The sequence below is a fragment of the Ornithorhynchus anatinus genome, chromosome 9 (genome assembly GCF_004115215.2).
Source record: "Ornithorhynchus anatinus isolate Pmale09 chromosome 9, mOrnAna1.pri.v4, whole genome shotgun sequence".
NCBI lineage: Eukaryota > Metazoa > Chordata > Mammalia > Monotremata > Ornithorhynchidae > Ornithorhynchus > Ornithorhynchus anatinus.
The window spans coordinates 9142661-9164045 of NC_041736.1; the positions used below are offsets into that span (position 1 = coordinate 9142661).

General features: G+C 47.3%; 1 protein-coding gene across 3 annotated transcripts in view; it reads right to left on the minus strand.

Moving 5' to 3' along the window:
- ACVR1C (activin A receptor type 1C) overlaps positions 1-13721 on the minus strand; it is a 62893-nt gene extending 49172 nt beyond the window's left edge. For all 3 annotated transcript variants that reach the window (XR_003761968.1, XM_029071744.2, XM_007671134.3), the window contains exon 1: positions 13522-13721. Coding sequence is in view for 2 of the 3 variants with exons in the window: in XM_029071744.2 (XP_028927577.1) it covers positions 13522-13594 (73 nt within the window). In the remaining variant the exon portion in view is untranslated. The remainder of the gene's footprint in view (positions 1-13521) is intronic.
- Between the last annotated feature and the right edge of the window lie 7664 nt (positions 13722-21385).

Sequence of the window (21385 nt, forward strand, 5' to 3'; positions counted from 1 at the left end):
GAATGTGCTAACAAAGCACACAACCTGTACAAGAATGACGTGGCCTTGCTACCATGACACCTAGGAGGAAGTAGAAAATCCTAGATAGTCTGAGGAGAGCATGCTTCCTTTTGAATATTGTATTCACCTAGCAAAATCCCATCCTGAAAAGACAATTGGAGGTTAATTGTCAGTGTCATAAAGCTGCTTTTCCAGTAGAACAGGTATTTGATAACCCAGAAAACATGTGCTAGTCCAAGTTTACAAATAGCGGCTACTACTCTACAAATCCTAGTGCAGGAAAATATCGTTTCTTCTAAATGGGAGAGGCTGGAGAAAGCAGACTTTGAAATAGCCAGGTTTTGAATATCCAACGACTTTACTAAAGAACAATGAGGTCTGATTTGTTTATTCAGAAGTTTCCTACCTTGAAACAACTACTAAGAAATATTCTGGAAAAGTCAATATTCAGTTAACAATAACTGATATCAGATTTACTTCGAGTTGGAAATTTAGCCCAAATGATCGTGTCCTTGGTGCAATAAACCCAAGAGTTTCCCTGCCAACAACTCTCCCCACTATTCTAGAAGGTGTCACGACTTGCACTCTTTCCAGCTGGGTTTTTAGGTTGACTATTTTAAGCAGATTGTTAAAGATGAAGCACAGTCCTACCCGGAAAAATGTCTCTGACTTCCTGCCTGGTCCCTGCCATCCGGTCTCCTTCCCTGCCCTCCACTCCCAGTCTGGAACAGAGCTGAGCCATTACAACATAGTTCAATCTTATCTGATGCCCCTGTGGGCCCCACCTCCGGCTTCCCCCTCCCAGGGTGAGGAGAGCTTAGTGAGCTTTTTAACTTCTGGTCTAGTGGAGAGAGCATGGGCCTGGGAATCAGAAGGACCCTTGTTCTAATCCTGGCTCCACCACTTTGTTATATGACCTTAAGCAAGTCATTTAAATTATCTGTGCCTCAGTTACCTCATCTGTAAATTGGGGATTAAGACTATGAGGCCCTTGTGGGGCAGGCCTGTGTCCAGCCTGATAGCTTGTCTCTAACCCAGCACTTAGAACCAGTCTTGACACATAGTAAGCGCTTAACAAATACCATATCATCATCATCATCCACTCCACCACCTCCCCTATGGGAGTACAGTTACTCCAAAGGCCCCTGGCTGAATCCCTCTGTCCGGCCCCTCACTGTCCACACCACATGTACCAGGGTGAGAAGAAAGGAAGATCCCGGGGAGGAAGGAGCAGAAAAGAGGAGAGATCTGGGAGGAGATGTAGTAGAGGAGCTGGTCTTTCAGTCCCACCCAGTCTACAAAATAAAAATAAAAGACCAAGGTTGGAAGAAGGACCAGATTCTTTTTCTATCTCCTTGTAATGCCCAGCTGATTTTATCCACATACTCTAACAGGACCAGCGATGTAGCAGTTTTCTCTGGGCCTAATGGAGCAATTTTTCTGAAGCAGAGCTGTACTCCCCTTTCAGATATGAAACAAACCTCTGAGGCAGGAGGAAGTGTTCCATCCTCACTTCTGACTAGGGCAGGGTGCCAGTCCACAGAGATCAGTTCAGGTCTAAACTGGGCCAGGAAGGACCCTAGACCAAACCATTAGAGACTCTGACCTCTATTAATAATGTTGGTATTTGTTAAGTGCTTACTATGTGCAGAGCACTGTTCTAAGGGCTGGGGTAGATACAGGGTAATCAGGTTGTCCCACGTGAGATTTACAATTAATCCCCATTGTACAGATGAGGTAACTGAGGCACAGAGAAGTTGTGACTTGCCCACAGATACACAGCTGACAAGTGGCAGAGCTGGGATTCTAGGTAGGAGTCTGGGTGTGTGGCCCTGTTGGGCAGACATGAATGTCTCCATGGATGTGTGGAATTTAGAAATCCCAACAGCCCAAGGAACGACTATCCACAAGCAAATTTGCTATACAATCAATCAGTTGTATTTGCTACGCACTTATTTTGTGCAGAGCACTGTGTTAAGCACTTGGGAGAGTACAGTATCACAAAGTTGGTAGACAGGCTCCTTGCTCACAAGAAGCTTTAGGAGCACAACCCCCACCCACTTGCCAAAAGAAATCTAGGCTCACTTTTAACCCATTGAAACCCAGATTCCATGCAGCAACCGCACCAGCTTGAAACAGGTCAACAGAATCCATCCCAGATGTGGCCAGATTCCACGGGACCAGGCCCAATCTTTGCTGGGCTCTGGATGGGAGTGAGAGCCAAAAGGCACTGAGATGGTTTGTGCACCATTTCAAAGGGACAAATGAAGAGGTAAAATGACTTCCTCCCCGTCATTGTCTCCAGAAGCCACTCACCAAGCAGCGTGGCTCAGTGGAAAGAGCACAGGCTTGGGAATCAGAGGTCATGGGTTCGAATCCCGGCTCTGCCACTTGTCGGCTGTGTGACTTTGAGCAAGTTACTTCACTTTTCTGTGCCTCAGTTCCCTCATCTGTAAAATGGGGATTAACTGTGAGCCTCACATGGGACAACCAGATTACCCTGTATCTACCCCAGCGCTTAGAACAGTGTTCTGCACATAGTAAGTGCTTAACAAATACCAACATTATTAATATTATTATTATTCATCTCCACCAGGGTCCACTGCAGCTTCCACAATTCATTCATTCATTCACATTTCATTCAATCCTGGGCCTTTCAGCAAGCCTTCAGAGGCAGTTAAGTGTAGAATTGTGTCCGACCTGATAATCCAGTAGCTAACTCAGAGTTTAGTACAGGGCTTGGCACCTAGTAAGTGCTGAACAAATACCACGGTTGTTATCAAGGAAGCAGTAGGTATCAGGCCCAGTGGAAACGATGCAGATTGAACATCCACTTCATTCTGCCCCACCTCCTGACTCCACAGGAGATTTCCAGAATATCCTGTCCAAGCTGCCAGCCCCTTGAAGAAAGCACGACCAGGAAGAATCAGAAAAATGCTGACAGTAATTCACTAAGATAAAATCTCGCTGCAGAGAATTTAGGCTGACGTGCTTGGAGCATTTGTATGAAAAACGGACACAATATTCTTGGTCAAACTTCAGTTTGCTGTAATAGGTGGGAAACTTAGGGGAAGAGATAACCAGAGGTTGAAAATTATTCTCAGGGCCAACGAAAGGTTACGTCCAGGCATTTTGAATAGTTTTGCCCTAATTTTTCAAAACATCAGTAATGTTCCACCTCTCAGAAAAGAGCCAGAGCTAAAAAACACAATTTACTGTGGAAGAAAGGACAAGTAATTGATGAACTATAAAATAGCCCAGAACAACTAAAACTCATTTTTTCAAGGACAGAGCATTCCTCAATTAAGAAGAAATGAAAAAACTTTTCTGAGTGCCTTCACCTGACATTAACGTGCAAACTACCTCAGCAAATGTCATGTGGCTTTCAGTTGCATATTAAATGCAATTTTACTGTCAGAACAAGTACAAAGGATTGGTTTTGCTTGCCCCTATTCTGGGCAAGCCATTTTCCATAAGTGCCATTATATAAACAGGTCCAGAGGAGAGAGGATAAGGGGCAAGGAGTAGAGAAAACAGGGCCATGGCCTGGGCCCTGGATACGCCTGACTTGCCACCCATGAACAGGACACCCAGGGCCTCAGGGGGACAGAGGCGAGGCTTCTAAGGGGGGTACTGCAGTAGTAACCTCCTGCTTGAAATGATGTATTGATTGAAAGGGGTGCTCCAAGTAGGGGTGGCCACTAAAGAGCCCCTGAAGAATTCTGGGGCCTTTCTCCTCACAGGCACACACATGCACACACACAACTAATCAATGGCATTTATAGAGGTGCTACTGCATGCAGGAGCACTGCACTAAGAGCTTGGAGAATACAACAAAGTGGTAGACACTTTTCCTGCCTTATTTTGTTTCAGTAAATAAATAAGAATCTATTAAAATTATACAAATTAAAATCCAGGCCACCTACCTTGTGATAATGACTAGTTTCATTCAAGGCATTATCTAACAACACATACTTTTTTGGTTCGAAAACTGTGAGACAAGAAGTGCTCTTGCGAGGAAAGTGGTGCAAGCAAAATATGGAAGTTAGTGAGAATGTTGTAAGGAGACACATAAAAAGTTTCTTTGAAAGAAATTTGCAGGACCTACTTCGTCGCTGAGCATATCACCCTTTGGACCCTGGCTCTTCCCATACTCCAGAGACAAGCAGCATGGCCTAGTGGATACAGCATGGGCCTGGGAGTCAGAAGGACTATCACTTGTCTGTTGTGAGACCTTGGGCAAGCCACCTCACTTGTCTGGGCCTCAGTTTCCTCATCTGTAAAATGGGGACTTAAGATCATGAGTCCCCTGTGGGACAGGAACAATTTGCTTGCATCCACCCCAGCGCTTAGTACACTGTCTGGAACATAGCATGCACTTAATAAATACTGCAGTTATTTTTATTATTATTATTATTATCCTCAGGTCCCCGTGAATTTAGGGGTGCCACTTCCGAACCACTGCACTCGGCAGCAGGAGCCGAAGTGGAGGGAGGCTGGACATTATAAATAAAAATTCCAGACATTCATTCATTCATTCACTGAATCGCATTTATTGAACACTAACTGAGTGCAGAACACTGGTATTAAGCACTTAGAAAGTACAATTCAGCAATAAAGAGAGACAATCCCTACCAACGCCAGGCTTACAGTCTAGAAGGAGGAAGACAGACATCAAAACAAGTAAACAGGCATTAATAAAAGTAAATAGAATTATAGATATGTACATATATATACACAAGTGCTGTGGGGCTGGGAGAAAGGGGGTAGAGCAAAGGGAGTGAGCTGGGACATAAAGTGTCTGGTGCACTATCAGTACCAGACAGGGGACAGACCAGCTAAAAACTGTAACATCCAGTTGAAAGCTGGGGGGGGCAGGAGGGGGCGAGGGAGGTAGTTAGAGGGTAACAGTGGGTATAAAGGGTCAGCAATAGTGGTTGCATCGGACCCTGCATCACTTTCAAGAGGGCTCAGAACAAAACAGGGGACTAGAATATCATAAAGAATGGAGTGCACTGAATGTAGCCAGCCAATTGACACAGCCCAGTCTGCAGGCCAGAATTTGACCATCAACATCTCAGCAGAAAAACAGCTGCTTCTTCCCAGGGCAGCAGCTCTTTCCTGTCTCCCAGCCTTCCACAGGCACAGTCAGTGGCCCCATCGGGCCTCTGGCCTTGGGACTGTGGCGGACCAAGCCTCACCTGCATCTTGCTCAAACCTGGTAAGAACCGCTATGGATGGAAATGGTGGCACATCCATGGTTCAGACTCCACCTCCCCAGTCCTCTTTGATGAGGTTGTGTGGAGGTTCCACTGGTCTTGAGGTCCTGGAAGGACTTTAATCACCAAAGTGACCCCAGGCATAAGCAGCTATCCATCCCTGATTCAGAGTCCACAGGGCAGGGAATGTGGGCTCTGCCCTCTGGGGGTTTACAGTCAGAGGAAACAAGGTGGACTTATCATTTTAACTAGATTGCAATCTCTTTGAGGGCAGGGATCTTGTCTATTCCAGGAGAACACTGACACTTAACTTCTCTGAGCCTTAGTTCCCTCATCTGTAAAATGGTGATTAAGATTGTGAGCTCCATGTAGGCAGGGACTGTGTCTAACCCTATTATTTTATATCTACCCCAGCATTTAGAACAGTGCCTGGTATATTCATTCATTCAATAGTATTTATTGAGCGCTTACTATGTGCAGAGCACTGTACTAAGCACTTGGAATGTACAATTCGGCAACAGTTAGAGACAATCCCTGCCCAAGGACGGGCTTACAGTGTAATAATAATGTTGGTATTTGTTAAGCGCTTGCTATGTGCAGAGCACTGTTCTAAGCGCTGGGGGAGATACAGGGTAATCAGGTTGTCCCACATGAGGCTCAGTCTTCATCCCCATTTTACAGATGAGGGAACTGAGGCACAGAGAAGTTAAGTGACTTGCCCACAGTCACAAAGCTGACAAGTGGCGGAGCTGGGATTCGAACCTATGACCTCTGACTCCCAAGCCTGTGCTCTTTCCACTGAGCCATGCTGCTTCTCTAAGTGCTTAACAAATACCTCAATTATTATCATCATATGTTGTGGTTGGCACAATGGCAGAGTTAATGTAAGAAAATAAGTCAAAACGCTGTCAAATATGGACCAGCTACCAAAACGCCGAGAGTTCCAACTGTCTATACCTCAAAATATAAAGTAGCTACTATCTTATGTATATTTTCAATATGGATATTTTTCTGACATAGCTCTAGCTTCCTATACTGTCTCATTTCTCCAAAAGGCCAGAAAACAGCTCCATATTTCCTGAAATTTGGGGGCTGCCGAACAAAAACTGAACAAATTTGGTTGCAGCCAAAAACCTCTACTTCAGAAGCTGATCAGGGTTGAAAGCGGAGGCCTAACACAGATCCGCTTTCTTTCGTTACAATAAAAATGCCATCACAACACTCATCGCCAAAAGCTTGGTGGTCGGCCATTGCTGCTGCCTGCTCTTTGCCCTTTCTATGACATATGTGGTGTCTTAGCTGAGGTGCAAAGTCAATCATTTCCTTTGTCTCTAATCTATTAATGTTTCCTGCCTTGGCAGGAGCTAGGCGATTCACAGGGTGAGCTAATCTTGTGTTACTACCCAGGGAAGGAATGCGCAAGCGTCCTGCGCTCCAGGGAAAGATCCAAGATAAAAATCAAGGCCACAGGGACCATGCAGTCCAAGATTCAGCCTCCGACAGTGGCATAAGAGAGGCAGAGGGAGGGCAGGAAAGCACAGTGGTAGTAGCAGTAATAGTAGTAACAGAGAAGCATCTTCTGATCATAGGGTTTATAATAATAATAATAATAATAATCACAGCATTTGTTAAGCACTTACTATGTGCCAGGCACTGTTCTAAGCATTGGGGTAGATACAAGCAAATCGGGTTGGACACCGTCCCTGTTTCACTTGGGCTCACAGTCTCAATCCCCATTTTACAGATGAGGTAACTGAGGCACGGAGAAGTGAAGTGACTTTCCCAAGGTCACACAGCAGATAAGTGGTGGAGTCAGAATTAGAACCCATGACCTTCTGAATCCCAGGCCCGGGCTTTATACACCACACCATGCTGCTCCCCACAAGTGCTTGGTATCTGCCAAGTACCGCTGTGCTAAGTGCTGGGGAAAATGCAAGGTAAAATACAAGGTAATTTGACACAGTCCTTGTCCCACATGGAGTTTGCCGTCTAAAAGGAAGGGAGAACAGGCTTGTAATCTGTCAAATAGAGAACAAACAGCTGTTGAAATGAGCTTCGGTCTCCTCCTTCGGTGGAGGACAACCCAGTTCATTTAAGGGAGAGTGGGGAGGGGTAGGAAAATGTTTGAGTAAAGGTAAACTTCAGGTGTACTGTCGAACCAGAAGGCTATCACTAATTGGACTGTCTCCAAACTACTTTCTTGTATCCACCACAGAGCTTTGAACACACATAGCCTGGCACATAGTAAGTGCTTTACGAATGCAGTTACCACAATTAATTCAGAATGTTATATGAAATACCAGCATTAAAATTCAAAGGCTCAATCACAAGCAAGCACTTAAAAATGCTTAAGAGAAGAGTATCATAACAAGAGTTCCTACATGTACTTTCCCCTGCTCTGAAGAAGCCATTTAACCCCACTCTTCATTTCCTCTTCATTTAGCCAACTTTCAGACAATTGGCCTGGATCTTAATGGCACTAACAGTGTCTCAGCTGGTGGTCACATAAGGGTAGGGGTATTTCCTACTAACAGTGTTCACTGAAAGCCCCACATTGGGTCATTCATTCGATCGTATTTACTGAGCGCTTACTGTGTGCAGAGCACTGTACTAAGGGTTGGAAAGTACAATACAGTAATAAAGAACGACAATCCCTGCCCACAATGGGCTCATAGTCTAGAGAGGGGGAGACAGAGATCAATACAAGTAAACAGGCATCAATATAAATAGAATTATAGGTATGTACATATATACATAAGTGCTGCTGGGCAGGGAGGGGAGGAAGAGCAAAGGGAGCAAGTCATGTGATGTGGAAGGGAGGGGGAGCTGAGGAGAAGTGGGTCTTACTTTGGGAAGGCCTCTCGGAGGAGGGCATCTTCAGTAGGGTTTTGGGGGGGGGAAGAGAGATCGTCTGGAGGATTTGAGGAGGGAAGGCATTCCAGGCCAGAGGTAAGACGTGGGCCAGTGGTTGGTAGAGAGACAGGAGAGATCAAGGCACAGAGAGAAGGTTAGTGGCAGAGGAGCGGAATGCGCGAGCTGGGATGTAGAAGGAGAGAAGGGAGGTGAAATAGCAGAGGGCAAGGTGATGGAGAGCTTTAATTCCTATAGCAAGGAGTTTTTGTTTGATATGGAGGTGGACAGGCAACCATTGGAGATTTTTGAGGAGGGCGGGTGACATGCCCTGAACGTTTCTGTAGAAAGATAATCCAGGCAGTAGAGTGTCTGCTCTAGCAATGGGATTGCATTTCCAAAAATGTCCCCAAGCGGCAATTGATAGAGGCATCTGACAGCTTGCCTATCTGGGATGTCAGTAGTCCTGCACTCCCTCCTTTGTCCTGTGCCTCAACTCAGCCCACCTGGACTCAGCCCACCTGCCCTCGGGCTACCCAGGTTAGCAAGGGAATAAGAAAAACCACTGGTATCTGGAAAGTCTGAAATGCAACCTTTCAATCATGTCACAGAGCTGTTATTCCTATAGGAATAGGATCCCATTCAGGCTTTACCCCGATATTAATAACCCAAATAAATATGGAAGCCCAGGCAGAACCCCTCCCCCAAGGGAATCCACACTCAAACTGCCTCCAAGACGGAGGGCTTCACCCCTCTCTGCCTCACGGGACAAAATACTTTCTTTTCAAAGAGCAGATTAGTGACCTGGAATTTACCGGGCACATTATCTTTGTGACAGTGAGACTCTCTAAACTGAAGAAAAAAGTTAGAAAAGCAAAATTAAAAACCTCTGCTCATCCTTCCCCAAGCATTAAATAGTTTTTCCACTCTCTGGTGATAGTACTTCACTCTCCTTTGCTTTGTTTCCCTAGGATGAGGCAGATGCTTAGAGAAAATTTGAATGAATTAATAGGATAAAAATAAAGCCTGGGAGGGGAAGGAATTTTTTAATCTACCACCTGAAAAGCAGACAATAAGACCCACTCATAAGAGTACACTGAGTTCAAAGTCAGAGCCAAGTTGGTGTGAAAGAAAGGCAGGAAAGAAAATAAGTCACCCACAATGCCTTGGCTTGAATCTGAATGTAAAGGAACTGGGCATATTCTGTATTTCCTTGAAAAAGATGAAAAGACTCATTTTGTGGTTCTTTAAGGATATACTTAAGCAGTATACAACATATCTAGTTAATCCTCAGTTGTAACCTTGCGATTGGTTTTGAAGTGATATTTGCTAGTAAGCTCCTTGAGGGCAGGGAGGGAGCATGTCTTTCTACTCTCTTGCCCTCTCCCAAGGGCTTAGTACATTGTCCTGCCCAAAGTAGGCACACAGTAAGTACCACAGATTGATACTTAGTGATGGAAACAAATGCATGTGTGGCACCTGATTTTTCCACCCCTCAAGATGCACCTACCCCAGCCTCAGGTGCACACCCGGCTTTGGGTTTGATCTCGCTCAAGCGTTGGAAGTTCCCAGATTCCAATACCAAGGTTGAAATGCTAGGTGTCCCTCCTATTTACAGAGCCTAACAGCACAAAGTCTGGGCTCTCTTTCTGCTGGACTCCAGACAAGACCTCCAAATCAAACATTCTTCCCCCTTCACCCAGACAAATGCTTCCTATGGCTGGGATCAGGGAGCCTTTCTCCTCTTCTCAGCCTCCAGCCAATAAAGACGATAAGCTGAGCCGCCATCTCAGAGCTTTCAGCTGTAACCAGGGGGCTGCAAAGTTGTGACTGCATCCAGGTAACACTATTATTGGTGCTTAATAAGTACAATAACCTAACGGTGGAGCTGAAAAAGGAGTAATCTCATTTGAAATGCAAGTAGCTCTTGGGTAATTCTAAATACTATTAAACGAGTCTCATTGGCAGGGTCAAAATGGGAAATAAGGGTGGGAAGAGAGGGCTGGGGCTTCCTGTTCCTTTCCAGGTTTGAGAACGCCTGACGAGGGAGAAATTTTGTGGGTATAGATCAGCCAAAGCACAGGGGTACTCTGAGTTTTTCAAATATTCAAGAATTTTCAATGGCCCTCAAAAGAAATCAAGTTCTGTCAAACCTGGTAGCCTTTGAAGGAGTGAGTTCTTGTACTGTCCCTCTCTGAAACATGCTCTCTTTAACAGAGGGTTCGTTTCTGAGAGTGAGCATTGTGCTACATACTCTTTCCAGCACTCCTTATGTGACTGATAAATGATCGCTTGCAAGAAGAATAGCTCTAAAAATGTTTTCAGGCAATTGCCTGAAAGCAGTTTAAAAAAAAAAAAGCCTTATATCCATGCTCCAGAATCCACATTTGGATATGATGTTAACTTACATTGCCATTTGTAGAGGGAAAGGACAAGGATTAAAGCCCATGGCATTACTTGTTTGAAGAACAATAGAAAGAAGGGAATAGGGGATCTGTTAGCAGGCTTTGAAAACGGGTTGACTGTATTTCATAAAGGTTTTAAGCCCACAGAAGGAACAATTTGTATTGAGCATACAGTTTCGGTAGCCACTGCTCTGAAAATGTTTCTTTCACTCTACACTAAAGAACTTGATCCTTACTGTTGGAAAAGTGATTATTTTCTACATGCAATAAACTTAAACACATCTGCTTTAACTCCCTAAACCCTATGTAGAAGAAGTATAGCATTTATTGAGCACCAGCTTGATTTGGGAAGACTCTACTAAGTGCTTGGGAAGTACAGTATGGTGTGACGTTTTCTGTCCTCAGGTAGTTTACTCTGCACATATTCCTCTCTCCTCAAACACTCTAAGATCCTTGTGGGCAAGGGTCCTTGTCTCTCCTAACTTTTCCCAGAATAAAAGTATGCCCTGAACAAATTCTTCCTCATCTTTCCATGCTGAAGCTAGAGATTTCCTTTTCAGTGTAACAGCCAGTGGAGAGATGGGCCCTATATTTTCATAAACTCCTTACTGCCCCCGCCCCCCCAAAAAAGTTGGAGAAGTTAAAGTAGAGTATTCCCTGATTTAAAATGCCTGCAGCTATACCGACTTCTGAAAATAAAGGATTGAAATTCACTAGACTGACCCATGTAAGAGTCTGCACGCTCACCCACATCACACAGATGCTTAATTGAGGAGATGATCATCAGGAAAGGCCAATCAGTCCGGCTCTAGCAGAGTCATTCTGTTCCCCCAACCCCACCAGGTATTCTTACAGCTTTCTCCCACTTTAGGCTGAAAATCCCAAGCCACAGATTTTCCGCCCTTTTCCTAGAAAGACTTTGGTCAAGATGTACCGGCGTTCCTTTCCTAGATCCCAATTCATCCTAAATATTCCCTCTCGGAGCCTGAACAGCTCCACTCCCTTAGTAGCAGCTTACACCTCCTCAACGCAAAGACAGTTCCGTGGGAGTCCATCACACCCCTCTTATCTCTTTTCCCAGCTATTCTTAGTTCTTTAAAAACCATGCCTCGTTCATCCTCCTTCGTTAATCAACGCTTCTGGAACGACAGTCCACTCTTTTCTGGATTCTGGAAGCTCAGAAACCTGGAAATGCTGCCCGACCCCTTAAACCCAGAAAGCGGACAGAGAATTGGATCACCCCCTCCGCACCTGGTCCCAAGCATGCCCATGCCATGCCCAGGCGGCTAAAGGCAGAAACACAGTAATCAGGAGGTTGGGGACCCAGGCGTTCCCGGGTTCCTAGGTAAGGGAGGCACGGCTGTTTGGAGACTCCTCTCAACTAAGGCCTAGACGCTCCCGGCTGCACCTTGGAGGCGCAGGCAGGGCCGGCCAAGGGCGCATCTCCTCTAGCCTGGAAAGTTATAATAATAATAATAATAACAATTTGGTATTTATTAAGTGCTTACTATGTGCCAAGCACTGTTCTAAGCGCTGGGAGATACAAGGTGATCGTGTTGTCCCTAGAGGGGCTCCCAGTTTTTTAATCCCCATTTTCCAGATGAGGCACAGAGACGTTAAGTGACTTGCCCAAAGTCACATAGCTGATAAGTGGCAGAATCGGGATCAGAACCCACGATCTCTGACTCCCAAACCCAGGCTCTTGCCACTGAGCCACGCTGTTTCTCTGGGAGTTGGAGTTGGGAAGAGACTCCCGGGGAAGAGGACGGGTTTTCCCGCTTTCCACCAGCACCTGGAAGAGAAAATGTCAGGATCCGAGGCCCGGCAGAGCTCCAGAAAGCATCGCGCCTTGCACAGGACCAGCACCTCCCGGACCGGCCGGCCGAAAGCACACTGGGGTCTCCCCCGGGCAGGGTCACCCCCTCCTTTTAGGGCCCCTACCCTCCTTCTACCGCCCCCCAAGAGCTTTCCAGGTGCACCTGCAGCCCCCCTTAATAATAATAATAATGGTATTTGTTAAGTGCTTATTAACAGCACCAGGCACTGTTCTAAGCACTGAGGAGGACACAAGGAAATCGGGTTGGGCACAGTCCCTGTCCCACGTGGGGCTCACAGTCTTAAACCCCATTTTACAGAGGAGGGAACTGAGGCACAGAGAAGTGAAGTGATTTGCCCAAGGTCACACAGCAGACAAGCGGCAGAGCCGGGATCCGAACCCACATCTTCTGATTCCCAAGCCCGTGCTCTTTCCACTAAGCCGCGCTACTTCTCTAAAATAGTAGTATTCGTTAAGCGTTTACTATGTGCCCGGCACCGTCCTAAGCGCTGGGGTGGGTCCAAGCAAATGGGGTTGGACACGGTCCCTGACCCTAGGTGAGGCTCACAGCCTCCATCCTCGTTTTACAGCGGAGGAAACTGAGGCCCAGAGACGTGAAGCGACTTGCCCGTGCTCACACAGCGGACAAGTGACTGCGAGCCCCACGTGGGACAACCTGATTACCTTGTATCTACCCCGGCGCTTAGAACAGGGCTTGCCAGATAGTGAGCGCTTAACAAATACCGACATTATCATTATTAAGTGGCAGAGGTGGGATTAGAACTCGGGACCTGGAGAGTCCCAAGCCCGGGCTCTTCCCACTACACCACGCTGCTTCTCCTCCCCAATCTCGCCTCCAGCCCAGCTCGCCCCCTTCTTACCCCAGTTTTGGGGGGCTTTTGGAGGGGGCTCGGTCGCCCCCCGGGTGAGGTCTGGGGGGGGGGTCTCCCTCGGGTGGAGGGGCGAGGAGCCCCTGTCACGGTCCCTGCCCCATGAGGTGGGAGGGGATCAGGGCAGACAGGTGGGTCCCCCCCTCTCGCAAAGACCCCCCGCCGACCCCCAAATTTCAACTGCGCACTCTGCACGCCCCCCTTCTTGCGCGCCCCTCGCCCAGTTTGGCCGGTCCCTCCAAAACGCTCCCGCCCCAGCCTTGTTTTTTGGGGGGGGCTGGGGGCGACCCTCCCTCCTCCACCTGGTTGAGGGGTCCCCGTGGCCCTCCGTGCCCCCCTACCTGCCGAGAGGGAGGCGCAGGCGGCCACCAGCAGCAGAGCCTGGCGCAGCGCGGAGAGGAGCGCGCCGGGCATGGCTACCGTGCCCACCTAGGCGGGAGAGGAGGACGAGGAGGAGGAGGAAGAGATGGGAGGGCCGGGGGGATCCCCCTCGGGGGACCCTTTGGGAGTCGCCCCCGGTCGAGGTCTCCTCCGCGCCCCCCACCCCACCCAACCCAGCGCTCCCTCGGATGGAGGGGAGAGGAGCTCTTGTCGCGGTCCCTGCCTCCACGGGGACAAACGCGGAGCCTCGAGGGGGGCCCTGGGGGGGGGGTGGGCTCCCCCCCTGGCTCCGCCCAAGGGAGCCTCCTCCCACTCCCCCTTTCCCGATCCCGGGGGGAACCGCGGCAGCCCCGGGAAAGTCTCCCTGGAAGCGTGCCCGGGGCCGGTTGGAGGAGCAGGGGGGGACTGGCTGGGGGAGGTGGTCCTCGCTGGGGGAGAGAGGGGTCCTTGCTGGAGGAGAGGGGGTCCTTGCTGGGGGAGAAGGGGCGTCCTTGCTGGAGGGGGGGCGGTCCTCCTGGGGGACAGGGGGTCCTTGCTGGGGGAGAAGGGGCGTCCTTGCTGGAGGGGGGGCGGTCCTCCTGGGGGAGAGGGGAGGTCCTTGCTGGGGGACAGGGGGTCCTTGCTGGGGGAGAAGGGGCGTCCTTGCTGGAGGGGGGGCGGTCCTCCTGGGGGAGAGGGGAGGTCCTTGCTGGGGGAGAGGGGAGGTCCTTGCTGGGGGAGAGGGGGATCCTTGCTGAGGGAGAAAGGGGGTCCTTGCTGGGGGGGAGGGGGTCCTTACTGGGGGAGAAGGGGGCTCCTTACTGGGAGAGAGGGGAGATCCTTGCTGGGGGAGAGGGGAGCCCTCACTGGGGGAGGGGGTCCTTGCCGGGGTAGAGGAGGATCCTTCCCTGGAGAAGGTCTCCGTGGTCTGGGGTCCCCGTCCCCCTGCAAGGAACCTGCCCTGGGGCTGAGATTTGGCCTGGGTGACTGGGGTTCCGGAGGTGGGCAGAAGGGCTCCGTGTTCCCCCTTGCCTCTGGCTGGTTACTGTGTAGCTCGATAGGCCTCGGGAGGAAACATACTTTGTACCCTGGAAGTGCCTGCCCCCTCTCTCTCCCCCCAGCGGAGCCCGGATGCTGCCGCCCAGCCTGATGGACCTGCTGGGGTCAGGGGTCCATGCTGCATCTCGAGGGCATCCCAAGGGCTTCGGCCTTTGGAGCTCAGCAGGCATCAAACTCTGCAAGCATACTGAGGAGGAACCACCCCCCCAACTCCCTTAAAAGATGTGCCAGCTACAGGGCTGAGAAAGTGAAGGGCACCTGGTTTCACCTGGGACCCGAGATAAAATGGCCCAGATCCTGGACTCACCTGTCCACTGGCCGCCATCGACGCTCCTTTCCCAGGAAGGTTTTGCGCTGCTGCTGCCACCCCTCTCCCGAACTGGACACTGTAACTGCAGGAGTAAAACTTCACCTACATTTTTGAATCAAATTCAATAGCTCCTTTTCAAGCACGGACACCTCCCGACCTTTATTAAGAGTCTACCGCTCCATTTATATTCATTCACGATTGAAGACATAGAGTTCTTTGGAGATTAACTTTTTGAGCTACCCAAGCTGGGCACAAACAGGGGGTGAAGCGAATCTTTCTAATTAACCGACAAAGAGGCCAAGAATCGAAGCTTTAAAATCCGTTATTAATTTTAGGAGAATCTAACAGGAATAAATGTTTTTATCACCAGTAAAGGCCTTTCCCCTCTGGGGTCAGAAAGCTGCTTTTGTTCTCTCACTTGGCTCAGGGGAGGTGAAATTTAAGGACTGCTCAACCTTGACCCTAGACGAGGACCGGAAAGCGAGAAGAGATGGGTTCTGCTGATGGGATGGATTTTTGAGACCTGGTGCATCAGTTATTCTCTCCGAGAGTTCATCATCACCAACGGCGCTGTCTGAAGGCCCCGTAAGTGGACCGGCCGCTCAGCCACATGAGGTCACTACATTAAAAAAAATAAAATAAAGGACTCCATAGGGTGGAAAGATTTTGTTCCCGTTCTGTCCTGGATCAATTTTTAAAAAAATGGTGATGGGGAGGTGGGACAAGCTTTTGTGGTCTTCCAGACACCCACAAAACAGATGCTTTGAAAAGGCCTTGCACAACCAAATGCTAGGAAACATCATATTTTGACTACCTCGCCTTGCTAATTGTTTGGTCGCAATAGAGTACACTGTATTCATGCTTTTGGCTCCGCTTCTATTGGACAATGATTGCTCTGGGCAGACAAATCAAATATTTAAAAACATATCCCTGTCAAGCCCTGAGTTTACAAGAAGGTGTATCAGATACAATTATGCCATCCTGATTTTCATAACTGCAGTATATTTACCAAGGACAGTTTCCCCTTTAAATCTGACTAGTCCTCACAACAGCCTATTGAGGGAAGAGAGAATTATAATGATTACATTCGTTTCTGTGTTTGACAAAGTGGAGAAAGCAAAGTCTAAGACAGTAGAGGTAGAGTTAAGGTGTTTGGACAATTCTGGTTTAACAAAGTGGTCTTTAAGCTAAAAGGGTTTTAAGGCACAATTTGTCTGGATAATCATGTCAATTCTCCACTTCCTTTGCCCATGTAGATCTGGCCTAAGGATTCGCCAGAAGTTATCAGGTAAAAGACTAGACAAATAGAGCCAAGTGTGTTTTTCCCCTAGACTTGTATTTTTATGTACTAATATCTATCCATCTTTTGTGTTTGATCACTTTGTGCAAAGCACCCTGCTAAACTCAGGTACTAGACACAACCTCTGACCTTGGGGATTTTATAATCTAGCAGGGGAGAGACAGACATTAAAATAAATTATAAATCAGAGGAAGTAATCAGAATATAAAGATATGTACATAAGCAGAGAGTCAACTCCCTTGCTCTATCCTGGAGTCGCAGTCCGCTAAAAGGTGATTCAAAACTAACCCAGGAACCAATTTTCTGTTGGAAAGGGGATTACATTCGGAGATCCTTTTGTGGGTAGCCAAGGCCAGGGGATGTAGCTAGGTCTCCCCAACAGCAACACTCACTTCTCAGTCTCCGGGCAGCCAGCTGGAGACTTGGCATGGATGAGTTAGCCAGACCAAGGTGGGTTAGGAATCTCTCAGAACCCCTAACCCCTCAGCCGTAGCTCAGAGCCACTCCCAAACCGAGCAGGCTTGGGGAAAGCAAGTCTGAATCCCCGCAGTGATGCCCCATGTCAAGTGAGGGAGATGTGTTTGGGCAGGCTGGAGTTTATCTTTCCTCCTCTCAAAACATTGCCATTTTATGTCCACACTCTTCTTCCTAGATTGAAATGCTCACACACTGGTAACCATAGTAGATGAATCATGTTGATATTTCTACCAACACAAATCACTGCCAACTAGGGGAATCAAACAGCTGGAATGATAAGAATGTATGTTGGAGGTTCTAAAGCAAAAGGTCCCCCCTTCTGCCTTATCTTGGATGGAATAACCGTAACCATGGAAGTAGAAGACAAGGACTGATCTGATCTCATTGTTCTCCCTAAAAATCCTGTGGCCACTGTCAGATAAAAATCCCTGGCTGCTCTTCTCCCAATGCATAAGGCTGCTGCTTCCCAGAAACCCCATCCTCAGAAGAACTGCCCAATAGTTTGCTCTGTGGAGAGTGCCTGAAACTTGATTCTGCTCTCCGACAAAGAACATTGCCTCAGTTAAAATATTATTTTGGGTTTGCATTTTTTATAATGGACGCACTGCAGTGGGTTAAATGGATTGCCATGTGCTCATGAGCCAAAGCAAGAATGTAAAAAACATTAACACTGAAGGTACAAAGTTTCCTTTAATAATGTTTGTGCTCAGAGCTAATACCCGTTCAAAAGAATCATTGTAGACAAAATGTCTTTCTCAAGCTTTAACCTATCTCCCCCTTGTAATCATCTATTTGTATTATATTCATTGCCATAGCAACTATGTGTCATGAGCACTGGACTGTGGGATCAGGAGAAAACACCGATAACCAGGGGAGAATAACCCATCAACAACCTGGGCCTTGAGCGTGTAACTCAGCGAGGAGGAAGGGGCTTGCAAAGATTGTCCATAAACTAGGGGGCTTGTTTTTCAGTTTGGGTGTTAAAAGAAACATTGTGTGTGGGAGGGGGAACCCACACTAGAATAAAGAATTAACAGTGATTATCCCAATTTGACTTTTTTTGGCCTGGGATGAAACGTAAAAAGTATCCTTGCCAAAACCTCCTGTGTCATGCAGTTACTTTTTCATTTCATCCTGGTATAGGCTCCACTCGGAGAACAAGCATATGGTGAGGAGGCATATCGCCACATTGCATCAAATATTGCCCAGGTCTCATCTTCTCCTCATCTTGCCACATTTTTCCCCTCCAGTCTGTCATCACGGGGCCCTCTCTCCCCTCCCCTCCCCTCTCAACCCCTTTCCCAGAGGTCTTAAGCCCAGGAACCTCAGGAGCTATTTCTGCAGGACTTGTATTCTCGCAAACACTTAGTACAGTGCTCCACATACCATAAACACTCAATAAATACTATTGCTTGACTCCACTCTGATTCAACCATGGGGCTCTAGAACTTCTTTAGGGTCATCAGATTTCTCTACCAGGTTTTTATGGAGGGCATAGCTGGGATGCATCTGCCAGACAATTATCTGAACCAACTAGAACCCCAGGGAGTCTGAAAGTGAACATGGCTGAGTTGGGCTGTCAGCCCCAACACTTGGTCCATTTGGTCCTATCATCCTGTTGATTTCCTGTAGACTTAGTTTGGAGAGTAGTTATTCAACTGATTGGCCTTCTACCTTACTCCCAAAGTTGCCCTTATTGGGAGTGGCAGGAAGCACACAAGGAGGAGAGTGAAAATGGTCCACAAGATAATGGACACTGACTGTCAGGAAGGCAGATTTGTGCCACTGGCTAAAACCGTTCTTTTTCCACCCTCGGACAACTGGGCTCAGGCCTGGACTCTATGCCCCTAGTGTCATGATGATTTAAGAGACTAATAATAATAATAATGATAATGGTATTTGTTGAGCACTTGCTACATGCCAAGCATTGTTCTAAGCCCTGGGGTAGGTACAAGGTAATCAGGTTGTCCCACATGGGGCTCACAGTCTTAATCCCCATTTTATAGATGAGGTAACCGAGGGACAGAGAAGTTAAATAACTTGTCCAAAGTCACACAGCTGATAAGTGGTGGAGCCGGGATTAGAACCCACGACCTCTGACTCCCAAGCCCTTGCTCTTTCCACTAAGCCATGCGGATTCTCTGAAGCACAGGAGGTGTGTGTGTCTGGGGGTAGAAGACCCTCTAGATTATAAACTATGATACTTTCCAAAGTGCCCTTCACACATTAAGTGCTCAACACATAGTACTAATGCTCAACATATACCATTGTTTGACTGACAATAAAGAGACATGTCCATACAGTACATTGCAACCAGTGGGAGCTTAGGAAATATTACTAGGTCTTGGGTCAGGACAGAAAGAGAATTCCCAGCCAGGAAAATCCCAGACCCCAGATATCAGGAGTGCAAATGTTAATCAGTCAATCAATTAATTGAATTTACTGAGCACTTACTGTGTGCAGAGCACTGTACTAAATGCTTGAGAGAGTGCAATATAATAGCACTGGTAGACATGTTCCCTGCCCACAACAAGCTTACAGTCCAGAGGGGCAGACAGACATTAATATAAATGAATAAATTACAAATATGTACATAAGTGCTATGGAACTAAGTGGGGGAATGAATAAAGGAACCAAATCCAAGTGTAAGGATGATGCAAAAAGGAGTGCGGGAAGAAGAAATGAGAGCTTAGTCAGGGATGGCCTCTTGGAGGAGGTGTGCTTTCAATAAACATTTGAAGGTGCTAAGAGTAAATGTCTGTCGGATTTGAAGAGAGATGGCATTCCAGGCCAGAAGCAGGACATGGGCGAGATGTCAATGGTGAGACAGTAGAGATCGAGGTACAGCGAGTAGGTTGGCATAAGAGGAGTGGTGCGCGGGCTGGGTTGTAGTAGGAGAGTAGTGAAGTGAGGTAGGAGGGGGCAAGGTGATTGAGTGCTTTAAAGCTGATGGTAAGGCATATCTACTTTATGTGGAGGTGAATGGGCAACCGTTAGAGGTTCTTGAGGAGTGGGGAAATGCAGACTGAATGTTTTTGAGGAAAAATGATCCGGGCAGCAGAATGAAGTATTGACTGGAGTCGGGAGAGACAGGAAGGAGGGAGGTCAGCAAGGAAGCCTTGCAATAACCAAGGTGGGATTAGGATAAATGCTTGGGTTAGTTGGAAAGAGGAGAGGCCAGGCACTCTTCTAAGCACTGGGGTATATACAAGCTAATCAGGTTGGGCACAGTCCACATCCCTTGTGGGGTTCAGAATCTTAATCTCCATTTTACAGATGAGGTAACTGAGGCACAGAGAAGTCAAATGACTTGCCCAAGGTCACACAGTAGGCAAGTGGTGGAGCCAGGATTAGAACCCAGGTCCTTCTGACTCCCAGGCCTGTGCACTATCCACTAGGCCACACTGTTCTCCCTCCTACTTAGACCGTGAGCCTAATGTAGGATCTAACTGTCTTTAATCGGTGAGATTGTGAGAACTCAGAACTTCAGAACTTCACAGGAGACAGGTAAAAAACCCATATACAACAAAAGTGTGTTACCCCATCCATTCCTTCACCAAATGTTGATCTGCTAGGACCAGGGCAGAGGAGATGCTGGGGAGTGAGAGAAGGGGAGTCCTGGATTCAGGAATCTCTACATCTCTTCCTTCCCAGCTCGGATCAATCAATCATCAATCAGTGGTATTTATTTAGTGTTTATTGTGGGCAGAGCACCATACTAAGTGCTGAGAGAGTACAGTACAGCAGAGTTGGCAGACATATTCCCTGCCTACAAGGAGCCTATAGTCTGATCAGCACAGAGCATTCAGTGGCACAGGGCAAGGGAATATATTAACTGTTGGAGTAAGTTAACAGACATCCTGAAGGTCAGAGGAAGCAAATATAATTGGTTTCACTAACTCGGGCAATTATTATAAAATTATTGTTTATATTCTCTCTGCCATGACTAAGTCCTATTCTTAGCAACAAATGACAAGCCAACAGCTCTGCTCTAATGATTTTTGGAGCACTCCACTGGCAGGAAAGGTTCTGTTCTTTGCAACTAAGAGGCCTAAGACAGGTCATGTTGGAAGTCTGGAAGACCCTTTCTCTCAAGCATTTTCCCTCCTGATATCCATGTACAGCCCAAATAGAATTTCTGCTACCTAATTCTGAGTTTCTCTTTGGGCTGTTCTTGTCTTCCATTTCTCAGTCTTTGAAACTGCATTCCTGATTGGCCTGTTTCTCTTTTCCTCGCTAGCCACAGGCCCTCAGCGGTCTGTCCAGTTGGTGAAAATTCATTTGTAAAATGGGGATTGAGACTGTGAACCCCACGTAGGACAGGGACTGTGTCCATCCTAATTTGCTTGTATCTATCCCAGTGCTTAGTATAGTGCCTGGAACATAGTAAGCACTTAACAAACATTATCATTATTATTATTATTATTATCAAACCCTCTTGGAAAGAACAATGTTTTAAGGGTCTATTTGCCCTTCATAGGGGAAATCCTGTAGTGCAACTGGTTAATGTGTTCCCTCCCACTTCATAACATACTCTACCTTAGTGGTCCAGTGAAAAAGCCACAGGCCTGGGAATCAGAGGACCTGAGTTCTAATCCGGTCTCCACCACTTGCTGTATGATCTTGGGCAAATCATGAAACTTCTCGGTGCCTCAGTTTCCTCATTTGTAAAATGGAGGTTCAGTACCTGTTCTTCCTC